Source organism: Columba livia, chromosome 5, assembly GCF_036013475.1.
Source record: "Columba livia isolate bColLiv1 breed racing homer chromosome 5, bColLiv1.pat.W.v2, whole genome shotgun sequence".
NCBI lineage: Eukaryota > Metazoa > Chordata > Aves > Columbiformes > Columbidae > Columba > Columba livia.
In genome coordinates, this window is record NC_088606.1 from 66,733,599 (window position 1) to 66,748,826 (window position 15,228).

The 15,228-nt window shown below is 38.9% G+C and overlaps 1 protein-coding gene across 2 annotated transcripts in view; it reads left to right on the top strand.

The window, feature by feature from the left end:
• CAPRIN1 (cell cycle associated protein 1) overlaps positions 1-11,678 on the top strand; it is a 30,183-nt gene extending 18,505 nt beyond the window's left edge. For both annotated transcript variants that reach the window (XM_065065571.1, XM_065065572.1), the window contains 10 exons: positions 2,326-2,481; positions 3,310-3,418; positions 3,892-3,953; positions 5,275-5,385; positions 5,898-6,047; positions 6,240-6,390; positions 7,422-7,616; positions 8,436-8,536; positions 9,402-9,465; positions 10,452-11,678. In XM_065065571.1, the coding sequence (XP_064921643.1) occupies positions 2,326-2,481; positions 3,310-3,418; positions 3,892-3,953; positions 5,275-5,385; positions 5,898-6,047; positions 6,240-6,390; positions 7,422-7,616; positions 8,436-8,536; positions 9,402-9,465; positions 10,452-10,516 (1,164 nt within the window). In that variant the 3' untranslated portion in view covers positions 10,517-11,678. The remainder of the gene's footprint in view (positions 1-2,325; positions 2,482-3,309; positions 3,419-3,891; positions 3,954-5,274; positions 5,386-5,897; positions 6,048-6,239; positions 6,391-7,421; positions 7,617-8,435; positions 8,537-9,401; positions 9,466-10,451) is intronic.
• Positions 11,679-15,228: the final 3,550 nt, after the last annotated feature.

Sequence of the window (15,228 nt, forward strand, 5' to 3'; positions counted from 1 at the left end):
TATGGAACTTTGGATGGATGAGGCAGGGTGTCAGAAGGTGAGCGTGCAATTGAAATCAAATACTGTTCTGCAGAGAGGTTCATCTCTTCTAAAAGAAAAGTTTCAACTTGCTGCTGTCCCCACAAAATGAATGGAGATGTATGGTTGGGTAATAATTTGCTTTTTGAATAATGATCTTTGTATTTGAGTAGTCTGGACCTTTTTCATGCACCAGACTGTTGGAAAGCTGTTGACTTTAGACCGTCCATTGGCAACTTCATATGCAAAACTTCAAACTTTTTCAGTAGGTTCTTCCCACTATGATTATAATAGCACCAAGTACCTGGTAGTGACAATAAGACTCAAGGGATAGGCCCTAACCAATTCATTTTGACATTAAAAAAAAAGGTTTGAAGAAGACAATGTAAAGTATTAAGCACTGTCTGAAGTTAGTACTGTACTATTTGTGAAAAAGGGAAATGTTTGATAGAATTTTGTCCCAGTTGCCTGTTGATTGTTCCATCAACTTGCATTTTCTTGAAGATACTGAATTTTTATGAATAACCTGAACTTTGTAAGTTGTGTGATAGTACTCAAATAATTAAGAACACTTTTGGTAACAGTTATGTAGTAGGTGTGTAGCTGCTGGTTTTACATACAAGTTTCACCTAGTCAGCTGGCTTGCTTTTTATCTTTCCTTTTAAAGCTTTGTGATGTGCGAGAGGTCTGCATATGTGTTCTAAATAACATTTTCAAAAAGGTGCTTTTTTCTACTCACAGAGCTTAGTTCTTATTTTGGAAATAGTCTGAAATCTGGAGTCTGAGGACTGTATAATACAGCAGAGCAGTTGTGTTTAATTTCCATTGTGGATATACTTCCATGGGAATTGTCAAATTCCTTCTGTTTGGATGGCTAATAGTGGAGATTTGGATCTGAAGGGACTCTTGAAAAGGAATGTATGTTGTGTTGAGTTTTGGTTTTGTTTAGAGATTTTGATTTGTTTTCTACTGCAGACAGCTAGGAATGTGGTCAAGGAAAGAGTCATTTGAGTCTGTGAGGCGATTGCAGGTGTGGAATGTCACCTACAAACACTATATGTGAGCAAGGAGTAGGAAGATGCTATAGGTTTCTTTGAGAAGTTTAAAAAATTGTACAGGCTTTGAGGATGGATGGGGAGAGTTCATGTTCAGAGTTCAGACCTGTGGTTATAGAAATAGGACTGTTTGGCCTCTTGTTACAACTGCTGTACAAGAATCTGTTCCACAACTCTAATCAGAAAACAGGTACTTTATATAATTACTTTGAACTTTCTGGTGCATGTATGCTCATTTATATCCTGTGCACCTGTAAGTTGAAGGCTTGCCTGTTTGTTTGGAAGATTATTAATAATTAAAAGCTTATGGCAATAGAGAAGTGATAGATAAGTTCTTGACAGTGATCATCCTTTTAAAGAACCGTTGTTGCCATAAAGGCAAATTGCAAAGGGTACTTCTCTGTTGTGGGAGTTGCCTAAAGAGCAAAACTGGGAATGCAAAAATGCAGCTTTGTGCAGCTCGACTGTCCTTGTAACGATCTGTTTTCAAACTACTTGATGCTGGATGTCATTAGATGCTCATGTTGAAGCTTTCCTAGTTGCTCTGCTCTCTTTGAGGTGGTATTTGAAAGTGTGTTTGCTGTTTGTTGTACCTTTATTTCCATGCACCATATTGGAATGTGTCCAGTGAATCAGTGCTGCTGGAGTGTCCCTGTGGTGCTGCCTTGCAGTCTTCCCATCGTGCAAACCTGCCTGCTGTTCTTCGAGACCATGAATCAGCCCGCTAGGAGAACACCTGAGAACTCGGGTCTAGACGTGGCTGCGAACATGTCAATTTTTGAAATCTTAAGAAAGACCCGTAAATTCTGACTGTACTTAAATTTACCAAAACGGGATGAGAAAAAAGTTGTTTTCCATGTGTGCACATTTCTGAAACTTGCTTTTCCCTTTCTTCAGATTTCCAAATGTTGATAAATTGCTGTCTCAAATCCTGTAAAAAAAAAAACAAAAAACAAACCCTTGTAATATTGAACAAAATTTTTGTTAGCACTGTTCTTAATGAGGAATAGACTAGATGGAAAGAAAATAGAGCACGGTCTGAGCTTTCTCATCCTGTGGAGTGCTCAGATCATTAGTTGGCCACCAATATTGGCATGACTATAGAAGGATGTAGTATTTTTCTTCAAGAATGCTACAGTAATTACGTCTGTAATGAATTAAGCAATAGCCATAAATGTCAGGAATGACTGAGTCACTTCTGTGCAGTGTTATCGTAAGCTGAAATTTCAGTCGGTTGCTTGTTTCTTGCTAGGTCGTAAATTCGCTGCAGCAACAGACACAAGCGACGTCTCCTCCCGTTCCCGAAGCTCACACGCTCGGTGCCGTGGCTCAAGCGGATCCTCTGGTGAGGAGGCAGCGAGTACAGGACCTCATGGCGCAGATGCAGGGCCCCTATAACTTCATGCAGGTATGTGAACTCACCGCGGTGCTGTGAAGACAGAACAGAAGAAACAAAATAGTGCTTTCTGGCTGTTAGTCGTGATTTTATTAGAGTCTGTTGTAGTTTATTTGAAAAGTAGAATGGTCTTGCAAATTGTCTAGTGCTGTCTTGTCCAAAGCCCACAAACTGTGTTACTGTCAAACTGCAATTAGGATGTTATTGAGCTTTTTAGTCCTTGGTTGTACTAAATCTACAGAGAAGGCGGAACAGTGTGCATCACTGGGAGCTGTAGTGTATTCTGCTTAAGTGAGGTCAGCCATAAAATATCCCTTCTAGAAGCTATTTCTGAATTTTGTGGTATGAAAAACATCTACAACGCATGAAGAGAATATTTTTTGGGTTGCTTCTTGAAGGCTCTCTCTTAACCTCTAAAGTTAGAGCAACTAGAAATGATTGGGTGATAATGGAATACAGAAAAAACCTCTTCTCAACAAAGAAGAGTAGACACCTTGGTAACAAATGAGGCATACACTTGTGTTCCTTCTTTGTTTCTTCCTACAAAGTGCTGATTTAGGATAAAGAATAGATCACTGCCTGTTCTGCATGGCCACTAAAATCTCCTTCCAATTATCTTTTTATCAGATAAGCTGCAATCTGTATACATGGACTGAATTTTTGTTGTGATAAATGTTTGGGAAATTTTATTCTCTTAGTTGATGTAAAATATATTGTAGACCCAGCAGTTGTGGACTAAGCTTCAGTTGCAACTTGATCATTTCTGTATTCTGAATGTTAATATTTTTAAAATACAGTAAATTAGACTTGATTTTATTTTTTATATTTTTTTTCCCCCAGGACTCTATGCTGGAGTTTGAGAACCAAACACTTGATCCTGCCATTGTATCTGCACAGCCCATGAATCCAGCACAGAACTTGGACATGCCGCAAATGGTTTGCCCTCCAGGTTTGTAATGGTAAATCCTAAACATAAATATTGGGGGAGCCTGCACGTTGTCTCTTAGAAATGCTTCAGTTACTGCTACGTAAAAAAAGGGCTGTTTCAAGTAATAATACAACACTATTCAAGTGTGTTTATCTCAAAAATGTGATTGTACTTTTGAAGCATACTGTTTGTAGGCTTGAGATTCACACTTGCTTCTAGATTTTGCTTGGAAGCATGAAACATTTTAAACCTTTTAAATGCACAAAACGTGGTTCTGCTGAGCCTTTTGGAAATGGCTGGGTTGTTTTGGACAACTGGAAAAAAAATGTACTTTGCATGGAAATAGTGATCTTTTGAGTATAGTGTTGCCATGCTAAAGGCATAATCATCTTTACGATGATGAGCTCTCAAATAACTGAATTAGTTAAGATGGTAATGAAATTCTGTAAAAGCTTTGATTGCGCTATGTAATAAGTGAAATTACTTTACTTCAGTTCATGCTGAGTCAAGACTTGCCCAGCCTAATCAAGTTCCTGTGCAACCAGAAGCTACACAGGTAACATGTTTAGTAAATTGTATTTTGGATTTTAAATTGATTTTTTAGTCGTGATGTTATAATAGGATTTAATTTCTAACTAGATGAGAAACTCAAAAAGCTGAAGTTCTGATTTTTGGGAAATAGGTTATCTCAGTTATCTCTTCAGCACATTTGCTAAAAGCATTATTATATACAGTTTTTATGCTACGCAGACATTACGTGTTTTGTGGAGTCTCACCAGGCATTGGCCTGTTTGGAAAACTGGTGGGTTCAAGGCTGAAGTACAAGTTTATTGGGGAAACTGCATTTCTAATTAGGCCCCTTAAGCTAAAGGGCACAAGCACAGAAGCAGTTGTGGTTTGCGCTGCCCATTCTAGTGGCTCAGTGTGGACTGCTCAGCAGTTACAGGTTCTTGCAATTTCCGGAGTTCACCTCAGGCTTCAAATTTGGTGTGTCTATGTAATTTTTGGTGCACAGACAGACTTGTGTATGCCTGTGTGTTAGGCTGCTGTCGCTTATAATCTGTATTCCTTGTGACAGTGGGGAATTGTAGGTGTTTTCCTTTTTCTCCATAATGAAAAAAATGGAATTCTGCTCTAATATAGCAGTTTAACTTGGTGTTTCTCTGTGCGTTTAATAATTTCACGTTAATATTTGCATAGTAGCATTCTCTTCCATATTAAACTATGTGTAGAACTATCATGAAATTTAGATAGAAGCAAGTTGTCATTGCAACAGAAATGCCCAAATCAAAATTACTCAGTTAAAGGGCAGTCTGTGTCTGTCCAGGTGGTTTCAGACCACAAATAGATTTAATGGATTAACTGAATAGTTTGTAGTGTTATTTTTGAACTGTTCTATTAAGCGTTGGTCCCAGTTGCTTGGATCATATTTTAGTACTGGAGTTGCAGAGCAGTCGGGATGAGTTTGAATTCTGCTTTCACTTGAGCTTTCCTGAAATTTCTGTTTAAGTAGAATCTCTTAAACTTGCTTCTGCAACTTATAAATGATGTGTTCACCTTCTCCCTTAAGACATGTCAGGTTCTTACTCAATTGGTCAGTGATTAAAGAACATCCTGATTTTGTATTAAGCATGTGCAGCATTTCTGAAGGACTCTGATGGTCTCAAGTAATCAATCTGATCCCTGTGTGTGTTTAGAATTTATGTCAGGATGAGGTGGTTAAACTTCTCCTTTTTAACAAGTAGTTAAGTTTTTATAATTGTAAAGATTTGCTGGAATACGTACCATTCGTTCCAGAGTTCTCTGATACTTCTTTTTAATAAAACTGTGTGTGAGTATCAGCTGACTTTTGGGGGCTTTGGGGTTTATTTTATCAGGTTCCCTTGGTTTCTTCTACAAGTGAGGGATACACAGCCTCCCAACCCATGTACCAGCCTTCTCACACAACAGAGCAACGGCCGCAGAAAGAACCAATTGACCAGATTCAGGCAAGTTGGATTTCGCAGGGGTGGGAAAGACTCTGCAAGTGGGAACAGATGTTACTCTATGTTTCTTTGTAAATAAAGTTCTGTAATTTTTAATTATGGGGGCGCTTCAGTTCTGTTTAACTACAAAACTTTGAGCCTGTGACCAGTAAGTCCCTTGTAATAAGACTTTTAACTTACTGGATTGTCTGATTAGTTAGAAGTAACATGCTAACATCAGCATTTGGGAATCAGTGGTGTTGGCTTAAGAAATGCAATTTATTTTTTTTACATTAACTAGAGGAACTTGTTCATTTCCCTTTGTAGTTTTTTCTAGTTGTGTTTCAAATTAAATAGATTGGTTTTTCCTCTCCCATTGTTCTGTTGTGAATGAGGCTTTTCAGCTGGAGTAGAAAACTCTTGTTGAGGTGAACCTGAGGTGTTGCCACTTTTTTTGGCTTTAAAGTGAAGTTTTCAAGTTGAATCTTTTTGTGTTATTAAAAAGCTGCTAAAATGTTGTTTATTTTAATTATTAGGCTTCAATGTCACTGAACGCAGACCAGACCCCTTCATCATCATCACTTCCCACTGCGTCCCAGCCGCAGGTGTTCCAGGCTGGATCCAGCAAACCTTTGCATAGCAGCGGAATCAATGTTAATGCAGCTCCATTCCAATCCATGCAAACAGTAAGTAGTAAATTAATACCGAATCCCTTTGTTTTGGTGGTCATTCCTTTCATTGTTGGAATCAGTCGTGTAATTAATTACATAAAATGGTGTTTGGTTATTCACGTTTCTCAGACTTGCATACTTCTACAATTCCTCATCACATCATGTAAAAATGAATTGGAGCAGAGAGTTCTATTTCTGCCATTACAGGTTTTCAACATGAACGCACCTGTTCCTCCTGTTAATGAGCCAGAAACCCTTAAGCAGCAAAATCAGTACCAGGCCAGTTACAACCAGAGCTTCTCCAATCAGCCTCACCAAGTAGAACAATCAGATCTTCAGCAAGATCAGCTCCAGACAGGTAAGCTTTTTTTAGCAAAAACTAAAATGGCAACAGTTTCAGTAGAGCAGATGATCAGGCTGTGAAGTCCTACTAGTATCGGACTAAATTTCACAGCTGTTTTATACAGAATTCCTCTTTTATTATGCTCTTGGATTGCTTTTAAAATCCACTTAATTCCTGACGATTCTGTGAAGATGCAGTGCCCTACTTTACTGCAAAGATGCAGGTGGTCTCAAGTTGTCTGTTCTGCTCTTGCCTTTTCATACACACATCCTGGAGAAAGAAAGAATCCTCCAGTCTCTACAGGCCAAATGGCAGCTCTCTTAAAACGTTCCCATCAATCTCACCATTGTCAGCACAACTGCACCTAACAATTTAGCGAAAGCAAAGATTTCTTAGTGGTTCTCTGCCACTTCAGAGGGGAGGAAGTTACAGAAGCGGGTTAACTTATTCTTACTGTTTTTTCCAGTGTGGTGTTAGGACAAGGGGCCATGGGCTTAAACTCTACCAGGGGAAATTTAGGCTGGATATTAGAAATAAATTCTTTACAGAGAGAGTGATCAGGCATTGGAATGGCTGCCCAGGGAGGTGCTGGACTCGCCATCCCTAGAGGTTTTTAAACTGAGATTGGACATGGCACTTAGTGCCATGATCTAGTAAACGGACTAGAGTTGGACCAAGGGTTGGACTCGATGATCTCTGAGGTCTTTTCCAACCCAGTCGATTCTGTGATTCTGTGTTGATTTTTAAAGTGTTTGGAATACCACAGGAAGTTTGTACTTGCATTAGGAATACTTGTTGCTGAACTTGCACTAGAGACTCCTTGACACTGACTTAAATAAACTCTTCACCATTTCTGGGTTGTTCTAATACTGTGGGACATCTGAGTAGTAAACTTGAAACTGAATTCTACAGATAATTTTTCTTTGAATGGCTGAGCATTTATTGATGCATTCAATGATATTTCAAAGCTTTGAATGTTGAGTTTGAAGAGTACATGTGGGAACATAAAACGCAGACTTCATTTTTTCTCCCCGCTTCCAATATAGTGGTTGGTACTTACCATGGTTCCCCGGACCAGCCTCACCAAGTGGCGGGGAACCACCAGCAACCTCCCCAGCAGAATACTGGATTTCCACGCAACAGTCAGCCTTACTACAACAGCCGAGGAGTGTCTCGTGGTGGATCCCGCGGGGCTCGTGGCTTAATGAATGGTTACAGGGGACCGGCAAATGGATTTAGGGGTAAACAGCTTTATTCAACTCAGTCATTTGACTTTTATTTACTTCTTGCTGGGAACACCGTGTCAAGATACCAAGTGTTAAACTGACCTACTGTAGTAGTATCTCTGCTGAGATACTTAAACTCGTAGTGATTCCATTTCCTTTAGCTAACTTAAGCAACTTAAGTGCTCGGTGTTTGGTTAGGCTTCCTACTAGGATGTTAAAGCTTTTTTTCTGTGCTGTGCTGAAGGCTTAGTGTTAATTTGATTAGGCATCTACTGCAAGTAGAAATATCCAACAGAACTTCGCAAACATCATCTGATGGAATTAACAGGAGTGGAGGAATGACATTGTAGTTCTGGATAAATGAGACAACTGTTAGGATTTCTGGAGATTATTATATATGGGTGTTAATGTTATGAAGATGTGTTTGTTAGAGTGGGGGAGAGAGACCGTTTCCTTTTGAGGTATTCTGGCATTAGACTGAAGGATACGGCATCGTGGTTTTTGCCGTGTTCTTTTCCTCTCATGTGGCTGGAGAGTAGAGGAGAGACCTGTATAATAAAAATACAACTGATAGCAGTAGGGAATGCAGTGGTCACTTTTTGCCTGCTTAAAATGGATGCGGATGCCAAGTGTTAGGTCATCATTCGTGTTTCTTGTAATAGTATTAGCACTGGTGTTGCAAACATTTGCTGGATTTGCAGGTCAATAGTACTTAAAAGGGTGGGTTTTTTCCCCTCAGGCAAAGGTAAAATACTGCTACTGTTTTTCTTTATATGGTAGCATAATGTAATACATTATTGTTTCCAAATGAAAGACTTGTCCCCTGTTCCCTAGGAGGATATGATGGCTACCGTCCTTCCTTTTCCAACACTCCAAACAGCGGTTACACGCAGCCCCAGTTTAATGCTCCTCGGGATTATTCAAACTACCAGCGGGTAAGTTACTGTATGTTGTGACATTCTAGAAGTAGAAGCAAAAAGTACCTGTCAGTGGAAGTGGAAGTTAGCAAAGACTTTTCTAAGGACTTTTTTATTGCTAATGAAGACAAAAGTTTCTGGTACTAAACAGGTATTTAAAACCAGCAGAATGTTAAATGGCTGGTGGTAATTGGGAAATGTGTTCTCTTTGGCCCGTTGATCTCTGTAGGAATTAGTGTAGTAACTAGAGCAAGGTTGAGTGAATTAGAAAGAGCTCTTAAATTATTTTCACAGATTTGTAAGAAAGTAACTTAAAGAAGAACTTAAATCTGTTGAAATTAATGTTTCAAACTTCTTTGGGATTGCCCTGAAATTTGTGTAGAGTTTTGTTCAGAAGGAGGTTTGTTGTTTGCTCAAAGCTTAGACTGACTGGAGAATGTTTAACTCTGCCTATCCCCAGAAAAATGTTTATGAGCAAACGAGATGACAGATTCTGATCCTGCCTGTAAATCGTCACTTCATTCATTTGTTGATGGGTCCTTTAGCAAATTAACCTGTTTGACCTCTGCGTGGTTTGAAAAATTTGAACACTAAATAGGTCATCTTAAATTTCTTATTTATATTGAACAATGTATCCTGTAAATGGAGAGAGAACTTGTTGTTGTATGTTTTATTATACCTGCTAGGTACTAGCAGGACTAAGAATTTATTTTTCTAATATTAATTTACACAAATAAAATGCTGTATGTTGAAGTCAGAGGTGTTTTGCCCATTGTGCACATTGTTTTCAAAGCCCATTGTTGTATTGACACTTAACAGCTTCCTGAAATGTAACAAAATGCCTACGTTTTATGTTGTAACCTTTTTGATTTCTTTGCTTCAGGATGGATATCAACAGAATTTCAAACGTGGCTCTGGACAAAGTGGACCCCGGGGAGCTCCTAGAGGTAATTCCCAATAGTCAATAGTTGATTAGGGCTGAATGGAAGCTTTTGATTCAGCTTCTGGAGTTCTGGATTTAAAAAGCAACCTTACTCCTTATTCAGCAGGTCACAATTGAAAAATAAGCTTACTTTCCTCCGACCTCATGCTTGACCCTGTTTTTGAGCAGGGGTTGGATTGCAGGATGTCCTGAGGTCTGTCCTGCTGGCTTGAATTATTCTGTGGTCCTTTGAACACGTGGTGGAAGTTTAATTGGGTGTCAAATGAGGAATTCTATGAAAACGAGTTAAAATTGCTTTTGACCCTTTAAATGTAGAACTATATAATTGCCTTTTATTAATGAAAGCCTTGAGAAAGAGATTTTGTGTGTGCGAAATTTATCATGGCTTAAGATAGTCTAGTAGTTTGCAAGTAGGACTTGCTTATAAAGCAGACATCGCAAAATTGTACATTACACTAAAAGTTGTCCTTCTGCAGCTCTTGTGGAGGTCGGTTCTGATCTAAGGATCCAAAACTTTCCTCCACTTTGATCTGGTCTTTGATGCAATGGAATTGTTGCTTTTAGCTCAGGGAGGTGTGTTGTTCTGTAGCGTCAGAAGTGCTAGACACTTGTTCTTCTGAGAAACCAAACCCAAAACCCCCACATATGTGATGAGGCTGTAGTTGAACTTCTATGTTTTATTTTCAACACTATTTCCACCGTTCTTTTTGTAGTAGATTTTTGGTAGTGAGACTCTCTGTCTCGATACAGATGTTTCCATGAGAATCTTTAGTTATTAGCGGATCTTGGGGAAATAAGTATTGGGATAAAGCTGAAAACTGTAAAGACTGTTTACATGCTGATTAGTTTTGATTTGAAGGAGCTTTTAGAACAGTGTATAGTCTAAACACACCTGGGAATTCTTACCTAGTTTAGACCGGAGCTTCTAGGGGTTTTTTAAGAGAACCCGACTTTGTGCATAATTCCAATGTCTTTCTCCCTTTTTTCCAGGTCGTGGAGGGCCCCCAAGACCAAACAGAGGGATGCCTCAAATGAATGCTCAGCAAGTGAATTAAACAAATTCACAGGATTACATTAAACGCCAAAAACACACTGGCCAGTGTACTATACATGTTACCAGAAGAGTTATTATCTATTTGTTCTCCCTTACAGGAAGTTTGTTGTAAAGGGACTATTTTCATTACCCGTAATGACAGGACTACAGTTGCCAGCTTTATATTACCTGGATATGGAAAGGAACAAAACAACGTTTACTCTGCATGTTCTGTCCTAAGCATCATCTTGAGCCTTGCACATGAGATTCAGATTCCTCACCCTTGCTAAGAGTAAAGCAAAAACAAAAAGCAGTTTTCAGGGTGATCCAATCTCCATGGTTAACCGAAGTGGCAGGAAAAAGCAAAGACTCACTTCTGGCATTTTAAAATGATGTAACTTACAATTTGGATTCGCTGTGGTGGCAGTTGACAAAACTTAATGTTCCCATGATGGAAAAGGTGAAGTGTGGTTTGGTAAAGCAACTGCATTTCAGCTTTTTCTTATTAAATTGAAGCACTGAACAGTTAAAGATGCATAGCAATGTATATTTCCCTAAATAGACAGGTAGGCTTCTAGCCAGTTTTTGACGAAGCAGCAGCACCCTTAGCTGCAGCACTCCTCTCTACTGTGGCTGAGGACTTCAAATCGCTTGTGTAACTGCTAATGTAATTGTGTAATACTTTTTAAAGGAAAAAAAAAAAAAGAAAAGCTTTGATTTGGCACTTCAGCAAAATTTTGCGACAAATGTGAGATATAATCCGGATGGCCACTCTATTTGATGTGAAGTATTTAGATATCTCTCTTGAAACACTTCTCAGTTTCTTTGATAGCAATGACTTTTGTAAGGATTGGTATTCTCTATCATTCCTTATGACTTGCACATTGTCTGTCACTAATACTTGACCTTGCTGTATTCTCACCTAAATAACTGATGCCGGTACTGATGGAAATCTCTAATGGATGATCATAACACTTTTGGTCACATGTCCTTTTGTCTTTCCTGCAGCCTTGAAGGTTTTAAGAAATCTCAAATGCCCGCTGCTGCTGCCCTTTTAATTGCTCTCTTTTGAAAAGCACCAGTCTGTGTTTGAATTGATTTCCCCTTTGAAGGGAAATGACAGCCAGCAGTTACAGTTCTAATGATATAAGCAAGACAAATAAAACATGTTTATAAAAATTGTATCCTGGAACACTGGTTTTCAACGACTGAAACACATATGTACCGGGTGACATTTCCTAAGGTTGGGTTGTTTCTTTGTTTTCTTTTTATCCTGGTAGATTCTCTTTTTTCCCCTGAATAGTTGCAAACCCTCCTCCTGTTTGTTCTCATTTTATTCTGATAGCTGTGACTTCTTCTGGGAAACTTTTCTTTTTACGGACTCTTCATCAAGGCAGCAATGTATAAAAGAAACGGCATAAGACTAGGAGCCGGAAAATACCAAGTCTTATTCACATTTTACTACTTACTTGTGGTATAACCTTTGGAAACTCACTTGTGCCTACCTTTTGTGCACACGCACTCTCTCTACAGTGGGGAGAATTTATTGATAGCTGCCTCCATAGAGGTGTTGGTAGTTGTGTTGCATTCTATAGCACATGCAAGAAGAACAGTGCTATGGATGTTAAGTATTGCTCATTAAATAATTTCTACCTGTGGAAGGGTGAAATTAAAGGAACAGCTACGTGTTAACTGTTATATGTACAAAACTGAAGGTTGTTTTCACTCAGAGGGTCATTTCTACTTTGTATCATAACTGAACTTTCAGAACTTTTAGTCAGATATTTTGACTTCATTGTGAAATGATCTGAAACTCTATACGAATCCATGGCGATATCACTTTTCCATGTTCTGTGTGAAGAGCACAAATGAGAAATCTCTTTACCGAGGGAAGCGATAAGCTCGTGAAGACGATATTACACACTTGAAATGCTGCTGGTGGCTGGAAGCGGCACTTTTGGTCAAGGCCTAGAAACATTCCGTACCGTCCAAGATAAACTGCAGCCCGATGAGAAGTTGCTGTTGTGTGTCTTTTTTAGGAAGCTATTACTGAGATAATGGTCCCGACTGTTTTTTAACTGGAAAAATATATAGAAAAAAAGAGACCTTTTAATGTTGAACTGATGTAGGAAAACAGTGAATCCTTTTCTAAATTATTTTTTTGTGCATCAGCTTTTTTAAGCTATTTGGCTTTTTCCATTGCACACCAAATGCTTCTCAAGTAGCTCATTAATTGTTGTTTGGCAGTAAACTTGCAGCATACTGAATTAAGGACTGCTGAATGGATCAGAACATTCCACTTACAGGTTTGGGCTTGTGGGGGTTTTTTAACTTAAATTTATTAATGAAAGAGTGGGTAGTTGAGAGGCCTCTTAATGGAGACACAACTTTGTAAGCCTTTTGGTGTATGAAAATGGTCTTTAGAGTAGTTGCTCCGCTGTATGCTGATAGAGGGAGATGTGTTCTCATAATAACCATCAAACAAGTACGTAAAGTGTGTTTAATCTGGGAATTTGCACTGATTCCTTTAATCTCAGTACATGTGTCTAATAAACAGTATACTGAATTATTGGCTCGAGTCCCAGTGTGGCACATAGATCCACCAACTGGTTTCCTGGCCTGTTGAGGGGAGTTTTGAAGTATCTTTATTCTGTAACGTCGCTCTAGATCTGAGTCGCATCCAGATCACAAGCACTACTAGATAAGTCTTTTGGAAGAGATTATCTAATATTGCTGGGCTGTGATCATGGCCAGCGGTATGTGTTTGATAACAAACTAACAGCTTCAGCATCTTCCTCTTGGCTGTAATACAAGGATTCTTGACTAAATTATTTAGAAATCACTTGAGTTTCCAGATGTTTCTACCTAACGTTACTGTGTCTGGGAAACATGGCTCCTCCATAGACATCCTACTAAAGAATTTAACCCAGAAAGTATGGGCTGTTGTCTCATTCCCAAGGTCAGTTCTGTGCTACATTTTACCTCTCCCTTGTATCCGAGCTGTCTTTTTAAGAACAGGATTTTGCTGTAGAGGGAATTCTAGACTTCAGTTAACGCCTATTTTCTTTCCAAGGTACTTTTGTGTATAGAAATCTCCAAAGCATCATCCAGAGTAGTTGGAAAAATAATGTTGACTTCTTATTAGCAGCCAGGTAATATATTCTGCTAGGACTTCACAACTCTCAGAGAACTTTGTGATCTTAAAAATATGTCTTCTGAAAACGTTCTACCAACCTGATTTGTTAGGCAGGTTCTTGGGTGGGCTCACAGGTCACCCTCACACGTGGCTTTGGAGAATGGATCGAGCTTCCTTCTTTCCCCCAAGTAATTACTTAGCAGAAGAGTTATTGATTAAAAGCAAATAGGGCAAAACCTTTGTGGTCCTGCAGAATAAGATCTAAACCAAATTGGTCAGAAAAATCTTGATTTATTTATGTTTTTTTTGAGTTCTAGCATTGGCTAAGCCGAGTAGTTGACTTTTAACTTTGCTCTTTTAAATCTACGTGCCCATTCTGCCATGTTCCATCAGCATTGAATATGGATGGGACTAGGAAGGTTTATAATGGCTTGAAGTTCTACAGATGGGGTGGGGAGGTGTGTTTCGCCACCAATTTGACCAAAAAATCAGTGCTTCACCTGAAAAGCCAGCACAAACTGGTCCTAAACAATAAAACTTTGTTTTGAACTCAGAAGATTATTTCCTTATTTAAATCTGGGCTTAAATACAGTTCTGATTATTGTCTGGAACTTCACTGGAAACTCAAACATTGTGAAATCGTGTAGTTTCCCTCTTAATTGTGGTTTCCTCTAGATGATGGGAATGGTTGCAGTTTCTTTGTTCCATCCCAATGTGAGCGTCTGCGTGTTGGGGTTTATCTTGGCTGTTGTGAAGTCAGTGGCAGAATGTAACAGAAAGAGCTTTGACATTAACTTTGGGGAATTTCCCGTATTATAATGTGTTTTATGTTTGGTCAGTTTGTTTTTCCAGAGGAAGGGAAATGGGGGAAGGTCCTTCAATCTTCCCACTTTGGAAATCCTGCTTGATTTTACCTTCAAATGCTGTTTTTATCCCAGTCAGGACATTTTCCACGAGGAAAGGTTCTGTGATTCGAGCACCACAGAATTGGCATTGGAATCATTTAACGTCAAAGGGAAAGGAAACATCTACGTTGTAGTAGACCCTTGAAGAAACTTAATGTCTCTCTATGTAAAAGCAAAGCCCTGGCCCTTGTAGATTCCCTCAAAAGCTTAAAACCAGCATCTTTGATTTCGCAGAAACTGAGCATTGTTGAGTTTTTGGTGTGTTATGGCAGCTCTGATGAGAAACCAATTTTCCAAAAGGGATGAGGTGCTCTCCTGTTAACCACTTCCTTATGCTTTTTGAATATAATGCAATTAAAATTGTGGCTCTGTCGATGTAGCCTTCATGGAGGGAAAGAAATCTATGCTCCAAAATCCACATCCTGAGGCAAATTTTAGAACCGTACTGGGAAAACTTCAGCCTAACTTGACATTTTGTTCTGAAATGAATCTGTGTTGCCTCTTGCAATTATTAACCCGTTAATTTTAAAAGGTGGGTTCTGTTCCCACCCCCCCCCCCCAAACTCTTGTTGATGTTCATAAAACAACCAGATGGGTGTAATTAGCTCAGTTCTAATTGTGATGGCCAGTTTCTCTTTGTGTTAAATGTGCTCAAATCAAGAGTACACCTCCAAGTTCGGTATCAAGATAAAT